General features: G+C 42.1%; 1 protein-coding gene across 1 annotated transcript in view; it reads left to right on the top strand.

Annotated features, from left to right (window-relative positions):
• CRCP (CGRP receptor component) overlaps nt 1-13,286 on the top strand; it is a gene marked incomplete at its 5' end in the record, with an annotated part of 32,479 nt that extends 19,193 nt beyond the window's left edge. Inside the window, 2 exons of the mRNA XM_026861853.1 lie at nt 3,606-3,663; nt 12,014-13,286. Of these exons, the coding sequence (XP_026717654.1) occupies nt 3,606-3,663; nt 12,014-12,157 (202 nt within the window). The remainder of the gene's footprint in view (nt 1-3,605; nt 3,664-12,013) is intronic.
• Nucleotides 13,287-22,669: the final 9,383 nt, after the last annotated feature.

The raw sequence follows: 22,669 nt of genomic DNA, 5'->3' as shown, positions 1-22,669 counted from the left end.
AAGAAGTCACAGCTTAGTTGTTCCCTTTCAGTCTTACTGACTGTAAAATGGGAATAGTGATCCTTACTACTTCATACAAGACACGCAAATAAGTGTGGGCAAGCTCAAGGAACTGCTTTGATAATTGGTGTTTCTTAGAAGATGCTCTCAAACTATTGTTAAAATATTTGCTTTTGGAACATATTTAGGCACCTTTTTTAAGGAGTAAGTTGATGGCCCTGCTTGGAAGGGCAAATGCTGATGCGCAGGTAGAAACATCTACCTGTTCTTCAGTGAAAATAATATTTCAGCTGTGAAATCTGAAATAGATATGGAATCTGCCACACTTACTGGCATTTATCCAGGTGCCAAATGTCACTTTATTGCAAACTTTTTCTGAAGACTGAGAAAAATCATCTGATGTAGTTCTATAGAAGTAGAAAAGAAGATTAAAAGGATGGGATGGTACCCAAAATGTTTGTACTTGTTTTTTAAACAGATATTTTGAACAGTTCTGTGGTTGATTAAAATGGAGTATTCTCCTTTTTTTTTTTTTTTTTCCTCCTTTATAAAGTTTTAGTTTCTTATTCTCTTCTCCAATTTTCAAATTTAGAGAGGGAAGAAATAAGTATATTTGTAATGTGAATGCAAGATGTTGAATTGTGTATGCTTTTTTAATGGTAAATGAATATACAGGAGGATTTATTGGAGCTTTCTGTTATGAATTGTTAATATTTCACAAATGCTGCATTTAAAAAGTGCACAAGCTTTTCTTTTGAAGTTGGAAGTCATGATTAGAATTATTTTCCAGCATTGTATAAAAATGATGGCAAAATGTCTCAGGGTCTAGATGGAACAATTAAAAACTTTTCTTTTTTTGCATTTTGGTTTTGTTACCAGCAGGCTGGGTCTGAAAACCAACAGTCAGTGTGTCATCTCTTTGAAGCTGTTTTCTGTTCTTTATGGCTGTGAATACTCATCACAAAACTCTCTGGTATAATGAAGCTCAGTGTTTGGTATCAGCAGAGCTGTTGTCTTCACTGAGCCACAGTCTCCTGTAGTCCTGTTCCCATCATTAAATCACTTACCATCATGGACATGTTAGCTGAAGAGGGTCTGTTATATCATCCAATCTGTGGTAATACAGGATTTTTCCTTCAGGAGACATCAGCCAGGAAAATTTTATGCTAGTGCTGCTCGTTTGGTGGATAAATGAAGGGCCTTAGTCTCTTTGGGAGTCAGCTGCCTGCTGCCTTAAGTAGTAAATTCAGTCTCTTGACATGTACATGTGTGTGTGCATGTACACACCAGAAAGGCTTCTCCCGAGGAGCGTGAGCACCTTGATCTTTGACCGTGTACCGCTGCACATACATGAATGATTTAGAATTGAAGTGCCTGACAGCGTTATAAGCTGTTAGCTGGTGTTAGATTTCAAGGGCAGCCAGTGTGGGAGGCCCTTTGAAATGAGTCGGGATCTCTGAAGTGTCTCCAGACACATAGACATTGACCTGTTGGTTGGAAATGCCTGCATGGGAGAGCTGGGGCCGGGAGTTACAGCAGCTGTGTTCTGAAAGCCACCCACAAGTCCAATAAACCAGGGGGAAACTCTTCAGAATTAGTTTAAATAGGCATTAAAGATGCCCTTTAAATAATAATAATAATAAATTCCAACCTTTAGTTCTTCAGAAACAGCAGTTCACTACTGTATCACAAACTGGAAGATCATGTATGTTAACTGTCACTTCTCACTTTAATGCATTAATGTGCGTAAGAGATGCTGCATAGACATAGATGGCTGCTAGGAGAGGCTGCTGTGTCAAGTAATGATCATTAAAGATTTTTTTTTTTTTTTTCCCCCGAGAAACGTACATTCAAGTTCCTTTACTTAATGTATGTGTTATACTTTAATTGCATGCTTTTCTCATAAGAGTGCATTTGTTACTGTTTCATACGCCCTTTTAAACATCTGTTGTATTTTTAGGAGTGTTGTATTATTGTGCTTTTCTGTTCTAAAACACAAAGCCTGGCTCGGATCATTAGCCATGCTGCTATTTAATGTTTTGAGCTTCTGAAATTAATGAAATATGCATTACTGGCATATGACAGCTGGTTTTTCCTTTGTTTTCAGAATTATTTGTATTTAAGTAGGGTGTAAAATTAGTAAATTTTGGCTGCAGAGCTATTGCCTACATGTTGTGGTTTGAATTTAATGAACATACTTGTTTGATCACATCTTCAAAAAAAAAAAATTTTTTTAAATGTCAATGAAATTGTCTCCCTCATACCCTTTCTTTTCTGTTTTAATGATCCAAATGTTTTAATGGATATTTGTGAGGTCTTGTGATTTCTTGATGAAAAAGCAGAGCTATTAGTGTTTGGTTAAAATGAATCCAGCAAAGCAGTGATGCTGGGTGAGCTTAATGATGGTTCTGAATGTATCAGGGATTTTGCCACTGGCTTCAGTGGTGCTAAACTGTCTCCCAGAATATTGAAGTGTTACGTGTTTAAGTACCAACATCAGAAAAGTTTTACTGACTCCTCCTTGTAGGCAGAGGAGAATGGAATTTGAACTGTTAACAATACAGATGCAACATTATTCATATCTGAAATCAAAACAAGAGAAACGAATATTGATTGAAGAGCTTTTGTACTTGAGGGCACAGGACTCCAAATCTGAATGCATAAGTTTCTATTTGCCTTGAAGTGTGGACAGGTAATCAGAAGTGTTTGAATTACTGCAAATTAATGAATTACCACTTGGCTTTTAAACCACAATAAGTGACCATACCTTTACAACTCAGACGCTAATTGAGGGCAGTGGTGGGTTTTTTGCCGTTTTCTGTATTTATTGCTACCTTGCTGTTCATGGTCATACCGGTCTTGGTGGAACTGTGCAGTGAATCAAGACAAAAACAATCTAGGAAAACGAGGTTGGTTATCTTTACAGCCCAGCTCAGTCCCACACCTGGTTTGCTGCATGGTGCCTAGCAGTTGTAGAAAAAAAACCAGAAAGGTAGATTTGTATGGAACAGAGATTCTTCTCCCAAAGATACATGTGTAAAATACTGCCTCAGCCCACTCTAATAACCTATGAGAAAATACACTGCCTTGAACCATGTGGGTTGCAGACAGTACATGTGATGAGTGGTTTCAAGCTGATTTTTTTTTTTTTTAACTTCTCATTTGCAATGGAATAAAAGAATAAACAAGTTATTGCTATTTGTCTGATGGATTGTAACTTCTTAGGTATGATAATTATTCTTGTGGTCGTGTGTTCATAGCAAAAGAGTGTGATCTCTGAGTTGTTTAGCATTTCTGTACAGCGTTTTAACAAAGCAACAGTGCGTGTTAGTTAATGCTTGTATGGTAATGATCTAAGGGTCTCTACCTTGCCATCTTAGAGTAGAGGTGGCAACAGCAGTATGTCTAAACACACAAAGTACTGTATTTAAAATATCCAAATTATCATGGTGATTAGACAGCACTGCAAACCCCATGAGAATTACTCTTGGCAGTGGTGTTCCATCCCTAAAATAACAGGAATGTATTTGCATCTTACCAGTCATTTGAGGTGATCCTCAGATTATATAGTAATGTGGATTGTTTTACGCTTTGCTTTTAAACAGGGCAGAAAAGCTTCAGTTGCTGAACCACAGGCCTGTGACGGCAGTTGAAATACAGCTGGTAAGTAACAATACTCCGGACTGCTTAAAGCTTAAATGAAACCAGCTTTAACCTTGAAGATCCGTTGAATAATTGCTTTCTCATGGTCAGTGATTGAATGTATCCCTTTATGCACATCTTTACATTCATGGTTTGAAATCCGCTCTGCTTCCTCTCTGAGACCTCCTTAGAGACTTGCCCATCTTTCTCTCAGACAGATTCTCCACCTCTCTTTGCTTCAGTGTCACATATTGAAAATGTCCAATGCAGTCATTAAAGGTTAGTTACAGTATTGCATCTAAGAATATATTTAACCTGAGTCTTTTTGCTGCTGCTTTGTAACCAAGTACTTCACTTTTTGACAGCTGTGATGACATGGTTGTTTTGATGGCAGGGTTTTATGTTATAGTGAAACCAAACACACTAAAAGGAATGAGTAATGACTGATACAGAATTTTGAGCAGTGGTGCAGAGTGAGAAATGGATATAAACAGACTTTCTGATGGAAAGTAGCCATTGTCTATCTGTTAAGCATAATTCTGATGTAAAGATGGATTGTCACTAAATAGATGGTTCTATTCTCTGAAGTGTCTCCTTAGGAATAAAAAAATCTGCGGTAATAGAGATTATTATAGTAAGGATATTATTTTAATAAAGATCTCTTACATTAAGAACATCTGTTTATAATCGTATCCTGAAACCAGACTGTGTAGTAACAGGATCGTATTTTGCTGCAAAAAAGGGAAGGATTAAAGAGGTACCAGTAGGACTATTTTTCTTTTGTAGCCAAGGAGTAGACGTTACAGTGCTGAAGGCATCTCGTAAAAGACTGCTTCTAGCTGAGGAATTAATACTGTGTTTTGTGATTGAAGAGATCAATGTCAATCAACAACCCAACCAAAAGCATTAAGGCTTCATGAGTTTTGCTTAGGAATTTAGTTACAGGCGATGATGTAGAGCCTGTCTCATATCTTTGTTAGCTTCGTGTGCTTACACACAGATTTACTATATTTGCATACAGACCACAAAAGGTCGTCTTCTTCCCTTTTTTTCTTTAAATGCAGTAATCTGCTGCTTTCAGGTGACTGTGTGGTTTTGTCTGTTCTTTTCCCTCCTCCCCTTGTTGTCCTACCCAGTTCCTCATTATCTTACCTATCCATAAAATACTGAAAATAATTTTGCTCCTGTGTCATATTTGAAGTCCAGGAGGCAAGTGTAAGAAATTTGCACCTTTATGTTAGAAGTCAGGTTTCTGTAGAGCGTCATACTTTAGATATTCCAAGGTTTGTAGTGTCAAAGTTAGATAAAGCTCATTGCTAAAACTGACAGAATACAGATAGGAGATGTGAGTGCAGTGTCGGTCCATTATTGATATGTAACCCTTCTTTTATGATCAAAAGCAACTTGTGGAAAATGTAATAATACATTTGGGGACTAGCCTGAATTTGTGTTGTCATGAAAGTTTTGGGGATGGAGTCACTTCTGTTCCATTGTGATACCCCTGTAGTTCCCAGGAGGAGTTTCTCCAAAACTAGTATTGCAGTAATCGAAGTTGACGGGATTGTTAACACTGTGTTAAATTAAGCCTCCCTAAAATTGCAGTTCATTTATTCTTTCATCAAAGCACATCAAGTCTTTTGAGCTCAGTAACTGCTAGGAAATTGCAGGCCATTTTTGTTAGTGAAATACAGAGACTAGAAGCCATAGCAAGGAAATGATTTTACTGTTTGATTGCTGTCTTGAATCGTTTTAGGTTTTGGTGAGGACAGGGGAAAGAGACTGTAGCAGTGCAGCATCTTTGAACACAAAAACCCTCTGTCTTCCCTGAGCATCTCTGAGTATAAAATAATGCAGAGCAGCAGAGGCTGCCAGCATTTTCTTCGTTGATGTTGGTGGGGAAAAGATTACCCATGCAGAGACTTTATGCAAGCAAATCAATTCACTGCGGTGGATGGATGAGAGACAACGTAGAGGGAGGTGGATACTAGGTCTAAAATTTCCCCAGTTCTCCTTCGTTCAACTTGTCCCTGCCACTCAAAAGCTTTTGGGTCACTCCTGAAATTGTATCGGAAATAAATGATGATGAAAACTTCTGACTACTTCATACAATGTAGGCAAATCAATTTTATTTTTTAAAAAGCTTTAAGCAAAATGCCAAACAAGCCATGTCTCTGCCTCTCGGTTACTCAAATATTTTGATGTCTCAAACTTCTACTCAGTGCTGCCTGTCCATGGAATGGAGTCAGATTCACCTGATAGGCTTTTAACAGTTGATGTGAAAGGATAGTTATATTTACTACTGCTTGTTGCTTTTTTGCCTTTCCAACTTTTTGTTTTTTTAATATCCCTGTATAACATTCCTTGTCTTTAGTTGTATGCAAGCAAAAATTTTGATAAAACTGTATTTAAGCTAAAAAGCAATTTTATGTCGTGATCTTCTGATCTCAAATTCTTTTTTAAGTCTTTATGCATAAATTGCTGTAATTGTTCATATTTGTCTTTTCCGAACTGTGTGCCAGGATTTATTTTCAAACAACAATAGCAACAAAAGGAGCATGAAATCCTAATTCATATCCCACAGGGTAAAACACTGTACATATTGCAGCTATCTTGACCTCCTGTTTTAATCTTTAACATATGTTGTTCCTGGCACAGTGATTCACAAAGGAGGAAAAAAAAAAAAAAGGACAGTGATGTTGATCTAACCATGACAGTGGCCCAGCTTTACTTAATGCCGAACATGATGGGTTTGAAGATTAAGCATCTTTTTTTTTCTAATGAACAAATTGCTCCACATTCTTCTCTCTGAATGGAAAAGTAGATTTTAATTCTGTGCTTTTGAAAACTAAATTTCCATCTCTGACAGCTTCATACCTCGTGATATGTGCTCTGCATAACCAGCCTGGCAGATTCTTTTGTTGTTGAATAGAAAATAATAAAGTAAAGTATTCTTCTGGAAAATGGAAGATGTTAGAGGATTTAAACATTTTATTTTCTCAACAATATAGGTTGCTTCCCACTCTTCATACTTGGTTAATTATGTCTGAGGGACATTAATCCAGTCTTTTATGGTATTTCTTTTTTATGTGCTTTTTTTCTATTAGCATGTTGGCGCTGAACAATTTCAGATTACTGCTCAAAGGAGGAAATAGCAGTCATTTTCTCATAAAATATGTACCTCCTACACTGGAGTTAAATTATGTGCTTGATAGCTTTGGAAGAGATCAGAATCCCTATTTCCTTTTTTTAATGTAGTCTAATGGTTATTTTTAAAATAGAATTTTTATCTTATTAGTCAAATAACCAACACCTTTTAACACACAGGTTGTTCTGTTCTGTGATGCTGAGGTTTGTTACCCATCAAATATTACTTAGTCTTGAGAATGTTTCTCAACTTTTTCAGGACTTTTTAGGGTTCTTCAGTGTGGCTTTCTTTATTCTTCAGCATTTGCAGTGTGTTGTGTGTCTTAGGAGGCTAAATGAAATACACATTAGCACTGAAAGCTTAAAAGCAGGACAGTGAGGCTGATGAAGTCTCTTATACTTTGCTTTTACTTGGGTAAGTAAAAAAGATAAGGTATAGTTATAATTAGGGAAGGCATGTTTCTAAACTGTTTGTCTTTGTTTCACCAAGTAAAAAAAAAAAAATCTAGGCAAGTATGCCTGTGTCTGTGTTCATATTTAGTACTTACACGTGTACATGGCACTATGAACATACAGGTTTGCACATTTATTTTATGAATAAACATTTTAATCTTTTAAATCATCTTGACAGTCAGGCTAGCTGTTACTTTCTGATTTACCTTCTCGGTAAAGAAAATCTTTAAAAGCTTCTGAAAACTGCTTTCTGCCATGAGAATTTATCAGCAGGTTTTAATGTGACTTATGGCTTAATGTAATTCTCTTATTACGTTCTGATTTGGTAATTGTGGTTGTTTTGTTCCTCTGAGAAATCCATACGTAGTGCTCAATTTAAAAAAGCTACTGTTAAAATGTGCAGCTGGGAAGGGCTGCATGGTAGTAAAATATTCCACATACACATTTGTTTAATAAGCGCAGCTCTGGTTCCCAGTAGCAGTTATGTTACTGAGCAAGGCATCTGCCAGCGCTTTAATTCTGCACTTGGCGAGCGATTTGTCTTTTTGTTCTCTTGTAGCAAGATTCAGTGATGGATGTTGGATGCATGTTTCATTTTGCTGTGTTAGAAAGCCAGTGCAAAGGTGTATCTGGAGAGGCAGAACAGAACTGGGATCATTTTATTGACGTATTTTCCATTTAGTAAATGCCTAATTTTAAGCTTAAAATCCAGTTAAGCTAGTTGGACCTCTTGAGTACTTGAAATTAAGTCAAAACATAAGCTGTGGCTTAACAGTTAAGGTTCAAGGTGCTTAAGCAGGTGAAAAATTGGTTATTAGACTTGTAAATAAAGGTAGCATTGCTCTCAAAGGTGAGCAGTAGTGTGGCTTCAGCTGCCTTCTGAATATTTTGTATATATTCCACAGTTCTGAAGATCTGGCTGTTTTTGTCAATACATTTATCACTAAACTAAGAAGCAACACTAGGTACTCAGGCTGTATGAAAAATTTTTTTTTTTTTTTTTTTGGTTAGCTGTAAGAATTTTGTGCCAACTAAATTACCAAATACAGTTTTCCTGCTTCTTTCCTTGATTCCTTCTTTGGTCATCTTGTAGATTATATTTAGGGCATTAGCCTGGGGGGAAAATGAAATGTGAAAATTTCTTACTGTACGAATATACTGCAATGAGAATTTTAAACTGTTAGTGGTTTGAGTCAAATAGAAGATATTGCTGAGGCCTGACTTGACTAAGTTGATCTTGACCACGTAGTTGCATTTCATAGAAAATACATAGTGTGTATATGTAGGAATTGCATTAATATACTATAACATTTGCTACAAAACCACTGTAGTTTATTTTGGGATGGTATAGACTTGAATGCTGAAAAGCAGTAGCAGCTTGGGAATTGTTTATTACAAGAAGTAGCATAGCTGACATGCCTACTGCCTTTCTCTTGTGTTCATTTCAAGAAAATCCTTGCTCTCAGCCCTAAGGAGGAGACATGCTTGTCTTGCTGCACATCAGGGTGCTCTTTATCTGTAAATTGTGTTACCGTAACGTTGTCCAATTCTGTTACTTGCACAAATCCCTGAATATTGAACATGCACGGTTCAGCAGAGCTTTGGTTGATGATACCCTACACTTTGCACATGGCATCATCTGTGAGGATAATCTGTTTCCATTTGGTGTGTGTGGCACTGCCAACATAAACATCTTATGTCATACACTTATTAAAAACACTTGCATTTTTGTTTTCCTTAGTATGAAGTTTGCATTCCTGACTGCTTATGGTTTGAATCTCTTGCTTGAGCAGTTTCAGCCAAATGTGAGTTAGAGAGTAGCAAGGGTTTTTGATATTTTTTCATGTATTGATAAAATTCTTGCTGGAAAAGTAGGTACTTGAATGATAGTTGTTTCTTTTTCCCTCTGAGGCTTTTTCTTACACATAATTTCTCCTCTGAGCATCATAACATTATATCCTAGTACTATCAGTAGCAAAGGTATTTTGTCTCATAGTTGTAAATCAGAAGACTTTGAACATCTGTTGAATCTAGAATAAGCCCCTGAGTGATCTGTTTCCCATGATCACTGTTTTCCTTTAGGACAGTTTCATTGCTCTCTGTGCTTAATTTTTGCATTTTTGCTTCTGGCATGCTGCTTTGCTGCTTCCTAATTGCTTATGTTTTCATAAGTTGCTGCTTAGGCTGTTTTCCTGAAAGGTGAAAAAAATTGATTTTTATAGCTTATGCTTTTGGTCCTTTGAACTCTTGAATAGTATCACAGTAAAATAGCACTGAAGCATCGGCTTGAATAATAAGGTGTCCGTCCTGCCACATGTAGATATTTGTCTGTCACTGGTTCCTGGTGTGGGAGCTGGCAGTGTGTGGCTTGGAGGCACTGAGAGGTGAGCCCTTGATGAGTTTTGCTGCAGTAGTTCACAGAATTACCACTTCCCTCTGGCAGATACTACAGATCTGTCAGCAGAAGAGAATTGGGAGCTACATTACCCACTCCTCAGTGCAGTATCTGGCATCTTTCTTTAAAGATGCTTTTCTTAACGGTTTAATGAGACATCAGTTGAAGCACCAAAGTATCTGAAACATGAGAGACTATTTTCTTTCATCAACTTTCTGGTAAAGCGTGATTTCTTAAACTGCCAGAGCAATCACCAGAGCTCATCTGTCACTGTCCCAAGTGATATCTGCAGTTTGTCAGTCTTGCAGGCTTCCATGTTCTGCCAGTACAAATGGCATCAATCTGGTTGTTCGTACTGGGAGTTGGGCTGTTATTCATTCAGCACTGAGGAGCATGTAAGAAGCAGTGATTAGTCACTCACATAAGTGTATCCTACCTTAAATGCAGAAGTCGAGAGGAGTTGATGCTGATCTAGAAATCACTCTCTATTACCTGTTGTAAGTTCTGATCAAATCCTTGTGTATAACTCTGGGTACGTGAAGCAGGCACCTAAAGGAGAAAATGTTTGGAGAGGAAAGGGAGAGGGAATATATAGGGAAGGATAAAATTTAAATGAGGAAGAAGGGTGGACTTCGTGTGGTTCAATAAATCAAATTAAACTAGGCAAGGTGCCATTTGATCAGAAAGCAGTGAGATAATAATGAATGTGGGAGACATTGAGCACTAAGAGATAAATCATTCTGCCATAAGTGATACTGCCCGTCCAAAGGATGTGGGCTTTTTCTTTGTATGGCTCCTGCTGCTGTGGGGCTGTCACCTTTAAAATTCAGTGTAACAGTAATTAATCACAATGTAATCCAGTCCAAAAACCAGCCTGATAATCCTCTACAAAATTTAATAGCATAGGTCATCCATAGAGTAATGGCTTTGTCAGGAGTACTGGCAATAGAAGAGTGTATGTAGGCTCTGTGACATACCTTATTGTATAACGTTGATGCTCCGAGGTATGCTAGTCAAGCTGCCGAGATGATCTCCTCTGAAATTCAGCTTAGCAGGCAATTATCAGCACTTCAGTCGCTGCAGCAGTTGCTTACACAGAAGGGTAATGTTAGGAGGATTTTTAGTATATTTTAATGCATAGTGTATAGTATAGCAGCTGGCAGTAATGAGAGCCAGGGCTGTTTTTCAAGCCACTATAGTTCTTGAACTAACTGTACTTGGAAAGCCACTCTCCAGAGAATTGCATCCTTTGATCAGGATGTCCCCAAAACCAGTCATTTGCAAAGGGACATTCGCTGTCTGCCTTTTGCTGCATGAGTGGATTCTAGTGCGCTCGCTTTCCTCTCCTCAAGGGTCTGTGGATAATGGCTGATGAAAGATGATCAGATTGTGCAAGGAGGGTTCATAGGACATTGAAGGAAAAAAAAAAAAAAAGTTAATTGAATATACCACTCTGCTTTTTAGAAGGCAAGATTCATCTGAATAGCTGACAATTTATAGCTAGAACTGATTAAACCTGCGTTGACTTGGAACTGTAATTAATATAAATCACTGCTCTTCAAAGGACATTTTAAAGGACTTTGTATAAGAAAGAAAATCTCAAACCCCGCAATCCTAATTGGTTTCATTTGCATTTGAAGAGTTCTTTTTGGCTTGCTTTTCCAGTCCTCTGACAAGCTTTTCCTTTTAACAGCTGCCTATAAATTAGGGCAGTTGTTTTTAGTGGTAGCAGTGATGTAAGAGTTCCCACAGCTCCAGAGTGAGAGTAGGTCCCTAATTAACCTTATGGAATTTTATTGTTGATTCATGACAGCATGTTTTGTGTTGCGCAGAGCTTGTGTGTGCCTTTATATTCAGGAATCTCACAATCCAAGCAAATTCCAGGTGCTGTAGGATTAGGTGGTTTCTTTTATGGCCTGATTACTTATAGTCTAGGTGCTGGGGCAGATGCCAAGGTTCAGGTAACTGCTCTCATGTTATCTCATTTCAATTCTCGCATGAAAGCACAGGAATTTAGGAATATAGGTCAGGAGGGTAGGTCTGTACAAGAGCTAAATGAAAAGCCTTGCTCAGTGGTGTGTAGGTTGAGAGGCGTTAGGAGAAAGCAGGGAGGAAAGCCTGCTCTGAGTGTGTTGTTTTCCTTGTAAAGAAAGCAGGGTCTCATTGTGGAGTGCCAATTGTAGTGGATAACAATGGAGCTCTTCTTTCTTTTTTTAAAATATTGCAAGAATTCCACTTTGTAAAATGCTTTTGTAATGAGCTGACTATGTCTTGCATCCACTGAGAATAGTATTTCCCAGTTAGTTGAGTCCTTCTGTTTGGAGCTGAGGAAGGAAGCATGGATTTAATGAGTACAATGGATTGTTTTTTGCCTTGCAGATGGTAGAAGAAAGCGAGGAAAGGCTAACAGAAGAGCAGATTGAGTCACTTCTCCAGACAGTCACCAGTATTCTTCCAGGGGATCCGGAAGAACAACAGACAGACTCAACAATGGCAACCGAAGACCAAGGTGACCAAGCGTAGGAGGCATCTAGACCAAAGCTGCCAACAACATCAGCAGAAGAGAATCAGCTAATATTTTTCTGTTTTTTACTTGATACCAGTTTAATCTTGTATTGGACATCACTGTAAAATATGTCACAATTTTTATTACTCAGAGGTGATGAGGGAAGCAATTGTTTACAAGAAATCATGGAAAAGGACACTATTGTTTCAGCATTTTGTCATAAACAGGGATGGTAGTAACTGAGTTTGTAATGCAGCAGTCTGAGAAATTATGGGGCACGGAATCTGAAGCTTTTGTATTTTTTCCATTACCCATGTAACAGCTGTACATTTGAATAGGCTTATATATAGCTGGCAATGTTTTAATTATCACAGCAGTACTATAATTATAATTGCTTTCATATGCTTTTGAATTGCCCAACTGGTTTTCAGAATACAGTCTACAATACAAAGCCAACTTTTGGAGCTGTTTGTGAAAAGGGCTGTTTTCAGTGATCAGAACATAGAGTAATGTACAAGAACTGCTTGGAATCTGGCCAGACGATTTCAAGTAGGCTGTTGGCATCATGGAAATGAGAGGATCTGTTGGTAGGGTAACTGTTCTCAAGGGTGTCTGACAGTCCGTACTTGATAAAAGAGAGATCCAGATCATCAGCTAAATCAACATATTGCCACTGAAATTAGCTGAGTTGGACTAGTTTACAGCAGTTGAGACTCCAGACTCAAATGTTAAGGCTCTTAGTAAGAGAAACAGAAGAACATTTAGGCATGAGGTGTGTATTTTCCGTTTGAAGGTTCGTTTGTTCCAGTATTTATGTATCGACAAGTCAGTCTTGTGAACATGCTTTCGACTGTGGAATAAATGAATGAATCAACACCGAAGGGAAGTCCTAATCTGGTTTAGAAGAATGAGAATCAGTCCTGGTTGAAGCAGAATTTTCTGTGTACTGAGCTTTTATCTGATTAAAGATTTCGGGATCAAGTATTTGATGTTGAAAGCATTGATGATTACAATAAATCATTTGTGTATATATACATAAAGACATGAGTTACACACGGCACTGGTTTTATACTGTGACTGCAAACTATTCTTTTACAATTATAATGTGCGGGAAATAGAAATAAAGTTTGAAGTATATCCTGGGAATTTTGAGGCTTATAGACAAGGTTTCAGACCTTAAATCAGAATATCTGACTTTTTTTTTTTTTCCCCGTGTGTCTGTCATGATTTTATTTTATGCAAAGAATTTAGTCTTTCTAAGCTTTAGTTGTGCCATATATGAAAAGGAGTGATAAGTTCCAGTGTCTGGGGGATTTGTGATATGCATTGTCATGGTATTTTAAGCTTCTTTGATGTTTGGAGAGAAAAGGAAATGATTGGAAAATATATTTGTTACCTCGCAAAGATAATTTACCTTCTTAAATGCATTCAAGGCTGGAGGCTAAAGGTACGTTTTGACTGGGTAAGTGTAGTATTAGAGGGGGAAAGTCCTTGGTGGGTTTTGTGATACATCAATATATATTTTTTTTTCTGTAAATCTGCAAGAAAACAAGAGATATAAGTAGATCATATTATGGGATGACATGCAGTTAATTTTAAAATTAGCATTTTTTACTCTTAGCAGTCACGGGTGTTGTTTGACATGCTGTGGCCTTGGGCTGCAAGTGTTTACATTTTTATCTGTCTCTTTCTAAAATTATTGAAGCATGTTTTAAACTTACAAAAAGCAGATGGAACCAGATCGCAAGTGTCTTTAGCCAGCGAGAATATTTTAACAGACCTCTGAAGTTAGATGCTTCATTTTGGGAACTGCTGATTCGTTATCGTAATGGATTTTTGCCAGCATCCATGTTGTCTTCTGTTGTATGCGTATTGTACAAAGTACAAGAACTCATTCACTTGCTATTATATTTAACCTTTTTATCAAAATCGATTCCAGATGGATACATATTTTAAACTTGTGCAAGTGCATGAATAACTTGTTCAGTCTCAGTTAAGATACGTAAACTATAATTTCCCTAAAAATGCAATACTAAGTAACATTTGAAGAGATCTGGGATTTTGACATCTGCATTACATCAAGAAATCACTTTCAAATCTACTCTTCTGCTCTCTGGCTGTGTAAGCACAGGTGAGGAATTACTCTGGCTCTGAGAGCAGGTTTCATGTTGTGTTGTTTACTCTCGGGTGTGTTCTTTGGAAACCTGAGACTCAGAAACGGTTTATGGAAAGCAAATTTCATCTTGCTTATATGATACCATTTATTACAGTGTCCTGTGTATTACATAAAAGTTGTGCTTGTCTCCCAAGGCTGCTTTTTTGTTTTCATAACCACTTGGTTATCTAACACAATGAATGTGCTCTGCTAGTTCTGTTGAAGGGGACAAGGTGGCAGGAAGAGAGGGGCACTCCCAGGTGTCACGTGCGTGTTGAGTATTTAAAAGCATGGTCTGTAATTTTGAGAAGGGCAGAGGACTCGGCCCTTTCTGAATATTTAAGAAGTGCATATTCTTTATAGCTGTCTAATTTCTTGCGTGTTCCTCCCTTTTATTTTGTATCTGGGGGGCTTTAACTGATTGACAGCTCTGCTTAGGGCAGCTCTTGTGCTGTCAGCACCCCTCTGGAAGAAATGGGAAACGAGCTGCCAGAATTTACCTGAGGTTTCAAGCTGTTTGTGAGGTGCTGGGGGTTTTATTTTCATAAATTTAAGCCCAAGAATGACAGCTCTCTTTAGGACTGTTTGGCAGTCCTCTCTGGAGAAGTTTTATTAGCGAGAAGGTTTGTTTTATAGGAAGAGAAGGAGCTGTGACTCCTACCTGGCTGTGCTCTGGTGCTGGGAAAGGGAAATAAGTCCATTGGAAACAGACGTCTGCAGGGAATTTTGTAGGAGATAGAGGAAATCCCTACTGATGAGCTGAGCAGCTTTAGTGGTGTGGCAGGGCTGTGTATGAGCCTGTCGCCCATCGCTGAAATGCAGAATTTGACCAGCTCTCCTTTTCCTGCAGGGAGCACAATGCACTTTGTTTGTCTGTATTTGTGTGCCAGATTTACTAGATAAAGCTGTGTAGTCTGAATTAAAAGAAGCAAACCCAAAAATTTTGGAGTTCTGGTTTTCTGAAGCATGTCTTCAAACAGCTTTGAAGTAGGACATGGAAATGGCATTCAAGCCTAATGCATCAGTGTGCTGGAAGGGTTAAATAACATCTACAGAGTTTCTTGAAGTTTAAAAGTGTTTATACAAATGTTTTTAAAAAGGTCCTGTCATAAACAGTCCTGTACATAAATTTTTCCTTACTAAAATCTCTACTGGTTGTAGACAAGCTATTGCTTTCAGTGTCATCCAAACGGGGCAGATTTACACTGGTTGAGAATTGTGCCCTAAAATAATTAACCCATCACATCACGGTAGGGTGTCAGGGGTGGATGTCTGCAGCTGCTGTAATCCTGGCAGATCTCTGAAACATGAAGAATAATCATACTGGACATATTTTTGAAACTGTCATACCTCAGAAGAAATAAAGTTAAGAAATTTAACTAGAACACAGCAGAGTTGTTGCAGACTGAAGTCAGGATGTGCCCTGGAGCAAATTCCTGCTGGTCCCAAACCTGTCTCGGAGGCTGCGCTCAGAGGGAAAGGGGTGAGCTGCTGGCTGTGTAATTTGTACTTTTTTTTTTTTTTTTTGGTCCCTTTGGAAATGTTTCTCCCAACTGATAGTTGAAGGGGAAAGACCCGGCTGACCCTGCTTGCGTCAGTGGGGTTGGACTAGGTGATCACCAGAGCTCCTGTCCAACCTCCCTGTTTCTGTCAATCTGCTTTCCCTTCCTCCTGCTACCCACTTGGGATGGTTTTGTTTGCTCGCTCCGCACAGGGGCAAAGGCTGCTCTCACCAAGAGCTGAGACGCAGCAGACTGGGGGGGTTCTCCTTGTTCCCCTTTCCATCCGTGCCTGGTGCAGCGCGGCCCCTTTGCAGGTGGGTGCCCGGGGCTCTGGCACATCACAAATACTTTATTTCTAGGATGCTGTTAAAGCAAGAAGGGGTCAGTCTTGCAAGGATCACAGCAGGGTTTTGTGTTGTGCTGGCAGTTCCATCAGTTGCTTGGGGCTGAAATTGGAGTTCATGGAGTTGCTCTGCGTTATCAGTGTGTCCTGCCCATTGCAGCTGTGATGGTGAGTTGAGTCTGTTCCAAAAAAGGCTGCTCTGGTATGAAGGATGCGTCCCAGGATGCTGCTGGGATAAGATGGTGTTTCCGTGTGATCTTAACCACTTAAGTTTTCTCTTGAGTTTTGCTTAATGTTGCTCCATGGGCCAAATTAATCTGTAGTGCCTCTCCACTGCCTTAAATTTGTCCTGAAATACAGAACCATTCACTCATTCATGCTGGCTGTGGTCAGCCCCTCCGAGTCGAGCCATGGGTGAATTAACCCAACCCAAACAGGGATTATCCTGGATCCTGGTTTTGAAACACACAATTTTTTCTGTATTGCATTTTTCTATGACTAAACTTTTTTTATTGCGTCTGGATCTCAATTTTGAAATGCACAAGTTCTTCAGTATTGTATTTTCTATGACTAAACTTTTTATTGCCTCTGCCTCCCCGGGGTGGCAGCTCTTTGCCACGGCAACATGCGAACAGCACGTTCTGTATCCCAGAAAATGTTTCGGTTTGCTTCCTAAGCATGAAATCTGCTTCCCTGTGTTTAGACAAGCTTCAGAAGCATTGGTCTGAACTGGGAGCTACTGTCCTTCGAGTGACTCCTGAAATGCTTTGGGCTTTGACTGCGGGGAGTCAGAGGAGCCTGTGTACACCTCAACCTGGCCAAGACGAGGCTTTTCCCACTTTTCTTTCTTCATTTTCCACCTGCTAGCCATAACCAGCCTTTCCCAGTCTGTTCCTGGTACAGCTCCCACAGCAAAGGGGATGTCAGGCTGTTTCAAAAGATGTACTGCAGAAGGAGCACGAAGAAGGTCTTTTGTGCCTGAAAACTTGCCGGATTTTTTTGCTGTTGTGCCAGCTGGTCTAAATAACAGATAGCGTCTCGCCCCATGAGCTTTGCCTCACTGATAAAAACATCTGTGGTTATGAAATGTCCCTGACAATTGAGAAGGACTCATGGAAATATCTCCGTTGACTCCTTTCCAGCGCAGGCAGGAGATGCTCACAAGTTAACCACCCAGCAGGCAGCAGCAGCTGCCTCTTCGTGCTCTGACCCACAAAAATAAAACCTTACATTTAAATCTGCATGACAACTGTTGTCCATTCAGGATGACACAGGGCCTAGGCAGGCACTAATACTCGGCTCCTGCTGTTCCCTGAGGTCAGTTCTTTGTCCTTAGAGATTTATTTCCTTTCCTGCAGATGAGCAGTGCTGGGGTGGAAGATGTGGAGCAGGGAGCCGCTCTGGCAGGACGGGGGGTGGCTGTGCTGGCAGTGGGAGATGCCCGTGGATGGGTGCGTGGAGCAGCGCGGGGTAGCGAGGTGCAGGTGCAGAGCAGACTGCATCGCAGGGTCGGTGTCGGCCACCTCGAGACCTCTCCATGGGGTCTCCAACACCACCCAACCAGCAAAAGGAGAGGAGCGTTATATAGTGCCTTTGGAGCCCGACTCAGTCAGCAAATGCCAGCTCTGCCACCAGCCTGTGGCCTTGGGGAAGTTGCTTCTCTTCTCTCTGCCTTGATTTCTTCTTCAGCCAAAGGCTGTTATTTTAGGAACCCTGAGGTGAGCGCTCAGCCAGGGCAGGGGCAGGGCTGTCCCTTGGGGCTTGCGGCCAGGCTGATGCCAGGAGTGCTGCCCAAGGGCTTGTTTAACATTTTTGTGCATCCTGACAGATAAAGGAGCCTTTTGTACTAACATCTAGGAGCTGGGGAGGAGGCTGCAGCCCTCTGCTTTCCCAGCACGTTGAGACCTCATGCGTGTCCATGACAGGGTGCTGGGGCAGCTGCACCCACCTGTGACCGTGGTCCCGTCCTCCTGGACACAGGTCCCCTTCCCACAGCAGTCCCCACCAGACCCCGTGCTTGCATGTCTGCGGTGAATGCTTGGAGGTTGCTCATTATGGGGAGCCGAGTTAGGAGTTTCACAGAGCAAGGAGCTGCCAGGTATCACAGCCGTGCGCCCCTGGGAATTACCCCACCATGAAGCCATGTCCTGCATGCGCTGCACGTTGTTCCCATCGCTTGTAGCAGAGGTAACGGGAAGCTGAACTGTGTGATGAAATGACTTTCTAATGGAAACATCTGTGCTCTTGAATTGGGCACAAGATCAAGTCTGAGGATGGGGCTGAGCCATGAAGCCAAAGGAAAGCGTTCCCTCGTGGGTGGGCTGCCATGCCGTGTCCCCTTCAGCAGGGGAAAGTCCTGCTTTCCAGAGACACGGATCATTTAATTTATTTAATGGCAGTCAGAGGATCATGTTTATGCAGGAAACCTAAACTACACGGATTCCTCTTGTGTTTGAAATGCAGTTGTGGGAGCAGATCCTGAGCTGGCGTACATGGACGTTGCTCTCCTGACCCCAGTGGTGTGACAGCAACATGTGCCAGAGCACCCTGTGACTGCAGGACAACATGGAGAGGGCAGCGCTTGGAATTATCCGTGTGAGTGAATTTGCAAAGGGTGACTTGGTGACACCAAAACTGGCCTTTGCATCAGTGAGGTGTCAGTGTTGAGAGGGAAAACCTAATTTGTGTCCTGAAGTGAATACCACAACAGAGCTGGTGTTGGGGATATGGGCAGGGACATGGAAGAGCGGGGCAGGGCACAGGCAGCTGGAAGGAGATGAAGGAGTGGTGAGTACCGAACAGAGCATCGTACCTCTTCCTTGCCTGTGAGAGTAATACCTTCACCTGGGCTGTGAGATCCGGCCCTAAGGACACTGGTTCCTTACCACCACCTTGATAACCCAACACTCCCCACGCCACAGTGGGAGATCAGGGACCGGGATCCCTGTTGCCCGGTGAGATCCTCTAAAAGGGGGGGGAGTGTGGGTGTGTTGGGTCAAGGCAGGCAGGGAACTGGTGGTCCTTGGGATATTAAAGCTCTTTAAAATATTTCAACAGCAGCTTGCATGCATCCAACCCCCCCTTACACACCCCCAGAGGAGCCCAGGGAATTCTCTAAAGAAGCCCAAAGTACCTTTTAAAACCATGAATAATATTTTATAACCTTCCCGGAGAGAGGAAGGTCACGTTAGCCCCCTTTCCAAAGGGCTGCTATGGAGGCGCAGTTTGGGATCCGGCCAGTGTCCTGGAGGGAGTCGATGGCAGTGTTGTTTAGGTTGGAGCTGCTGAAGACGTTGACAGAGAAAATATTTTCTGTTCCCACAGAAAGAAAGCATGCTGCAAAGTTTTTATTGAGCAAAAAGAAATGCTTGTGCTGAAAAAAAATCAGAGCTGCGGCCAAAGCGCAACTAAAATGCAGCGAGCACTTAGGAAACATTTGTTAAGCCCCAAGAACTTTTGCTTGCCACGAGCAAGAGTGTTCCTGCACATGTTGCTTAAATTAATTTCCCTCTGCATTAAGGATCTTTATTTTATTAACTTTAGTGTTTATAAAAACAACCATCAAAGGTAGCTGAGATGCTGTTAAACTTTAAAGATAATTAAAATAAAGCCAGCCTGAGAACCAGCCAAACAGGGTGAGAGAACATCTGAAAAAAGATGGGAAAGCCAAAAAATCATCAGGAAGGACTTGATGCATATAGCAAAGCTGGGAAGGGAGCTGCTGGGAGGGCCTGAGGATGCTGCAAATGGTCCCACCGGAGCTGAGTGCCTGGTGGGACTTGGGGCTGTGCTGGCTGGTCCACGGGGGACCAAAGAGCATCCTGCAAACAGCACTCGGCATCTGCCACATCCAGCCTGTGGAGACAGATGGGTGATGCTTCAGGGCAGCACCCAGCCACGGGTGGAGGCCCTGGGCGAGGCAGGGCCTGGGTGTAGGAGGGTGGCAGTGGTGGCACCGGTGCCTTCGGTCACCTCAGATGAGCTTCAGCACTGAGCGCGAGGGCTCACTGTGCCGCTGTGGTTTAAAGCCCATGTCTGTGAATCCCACTCCTTATCCTCCTTGTAACGGGCAGCTTCCCCACCTGACCCGCTGTGTGCAGTTAGTGTTTGGCCCCATCAGGCTCCTGCTCGGTGCCCTGCTGAGCTGCAAGAGAAAAGCTGACAGGAATCACCTGGCCCTTTTCTTTTATGGGGCCAGGTAGAAACTTCATTGTTCATTTAGAACAAACAAACAAAAAAACCCCAAACCACAAAACCCCCAAAACAACCAACAAAAAAAAAAAACAACCCACCACCAAACCCATCTGTTTTCTTGAAAAGCTCTCCACCTCTCACCACAGAAAATCACGGATGCCCCATCACTTCCCAGCCACACGTGGCCGCAGGATGGGGACGCGCCAGCGCAGCAGTGAGGCCGGGGAGTGGGGCTTCACCAGGGATATCAGCGCGGGGGCACAGGGATGAGCTCCAACCATCAGTCCCAGCTGGAAATGAGTAGCCGGGCATCTTCACCGCTGCTCCGCTCGGTGTTGGGTTGCTGCAGCACACTGGGCACCTGGTATGTTTGTGATTCTGCAGAAGGACAATTCCTCCTGCCAGGTTTGATCTTCATGCACTGCCCGTCTTTTTCCTCTTAAAAGATACAGAATTAAAATTTTGCATCTCCTCTGGAGCATTTGCTGTGCTGTGCTCTCAGGGTGGAGGAGCCAGCAGAGGAGCAGTTTCTCACTGGGCCTCAGTCTCTGACCCCTGTGGTGCTTTTGTGAAATTAAGGGTAAAGGTTTGCTTCACCCAGAGATTTGCTAGCCCAGAGGTTTCCATGATGAGGTCAGGGTGCTGGATGGGGTCAGCCATACCCTGAGTGGGTGATGCCTCAATTAACCCAAATGTCCCCCAGGGGTGGGCAGAGAAGGGCACGTTAAGCCCCAAATTAAACCCACTGCCCCAGCCACGAGCTGCGCTCCAAGGAGAGCTCTGCCACCTTCAAGACTCCTCCAGGATAAACCACCCCCTTCACCCCAAGCACTTGCCCTCTGCTCATCTGCATCAAAACTGGTGGCTCCCTCCGGGTGGCAGAGCCAGCCCAGCTCCATGACCTCACGTCTCGCCCCACGTCAGTCCCTGGGGCTCCTCCATCATGGGATGTCGTTCCAGGGAGCAAATCTCTTTTGTTACAGACCAGACGCTGTCGAGAAAAAGTCATCCAAAAATAGAAAGTCTGAGCTGTTGAAATGATCCAGCTCAGCAGTGAGCATGTGGGGGGTGCTCTCCCAGCTCTTCCTGTACTTTATAGATGTGTGTGTATATATATAGTGAACGTTAACCCCTGGAGACATGCTAAAGGCTTTAAAAATGTGCTCTGTTGGACTAGAGATATTTTTGCCAGGGCTAAAAGGACCTTCAAGATTTTTGCTCTCTGTGTTGCCTGTCAAGGAGGGAGGGCATCAGCCAAGATGGACCCAGGGGTTTTTATCGGTGGCTGTGGTTCAAGCATCTGCTCTTACACTGGGCCAAGAGGGCTCGTTGCCTGATTCATATTGCTCTTTTTTCGTTACTGAGATGTATTCAGTTATCTGACTGCCCCAGGATGGGACAGTGATACGTGGTGAGCTCTGAAATGTCACGGCTGGGCAGAAAGCAGGTGGGGTTTGGGGGAAACGCGCAGGACAAGCCCCTTGATGCCTCGGCAAATGGCATCGCAGTCCCCATCCTGATGCGTTGGGCACCTGGTGGCCCTTGTCCTATGGGGGAAGTGGTTGGTGCCTTCCCAGGGACTTGCTGAGCCCTGTTCCCCCATCCCAGGCCAGCTCTGGACCAGCCCCTTCCCAGCTTCAGCATTAAATTTCACAGAATCACAGAATCATCTCGCTTGGAAAAGACCTTAAAGATCATTTAGTTCAACCATTAACCTAACGCTGTCAGAAATTTCAATCCTCTGCATATCACTTCAAGACACGATTGCTTCTTTTAATACTCTTTAAATTCATCTGCAAAAGGGTTTTTTTTTTTCCCCTTTTGTATTGTTCATCGATTTCTTTGTAAAATGCTGTGGCAAGGCACCACTAAAGACTTCCTCAGGGTGCAGCAGCTGGAGGGTGGCTGGGAGGGAGGGAAAAGGACGTGCTGAAAACACCCACACAAAACCTAACAGGATCCAACCCAGTTTCCTCCCAGCAGGTTTGCTCCTTCATCACCCCACAAAGTCCACAAAACCCCCCAAACGCTGCTGTTCCCAGCTGCCCACACCGCAGCATCCGTGAGCGGGCTGGGGGTGGAAATGGGCTGCTTCAGGCCAATTTAAACATTTTCCCTTTTCCTGTGCAATGTCCTGCCCCCAGGCGTGGGCTCAGCGGAAAGCTGCCTCTGTCCCAGACCTGTGGAGCTGCTCTGAGTGGGACAGGACCCCCTGCCCGTGTGTCACCACCTCGGGTGAGCCCGAGCAACAGGAGAAGGCGGCTCAAACGCTGAGGGTGTTGCACTGGAAATGGCCCTAAAATGCTCCTGGTGCTCCAAAAAGCTGGTGGAGGGC

This window comes from Athene cunicularia (genome assembly GCF_003259725.1).
Source record: "Athene cunicularia isolate RWA chromosome 19 unlocalized genomic scaffold, athCun1 chr19_part1, whole genome shotgun sequence".
In the NCBI taxonomy this organism is placed as follows: Eukaryota; Metazoa; Chordata; class Aves; order Strigiformes; family Strigidae; genus Athene; species Athene cunicularia.
The sequence above is the reverse complement of the archived record's forward strand: the minus strand, read 5'-3'. Positions and strand labels throughout refer to the sequence as shown.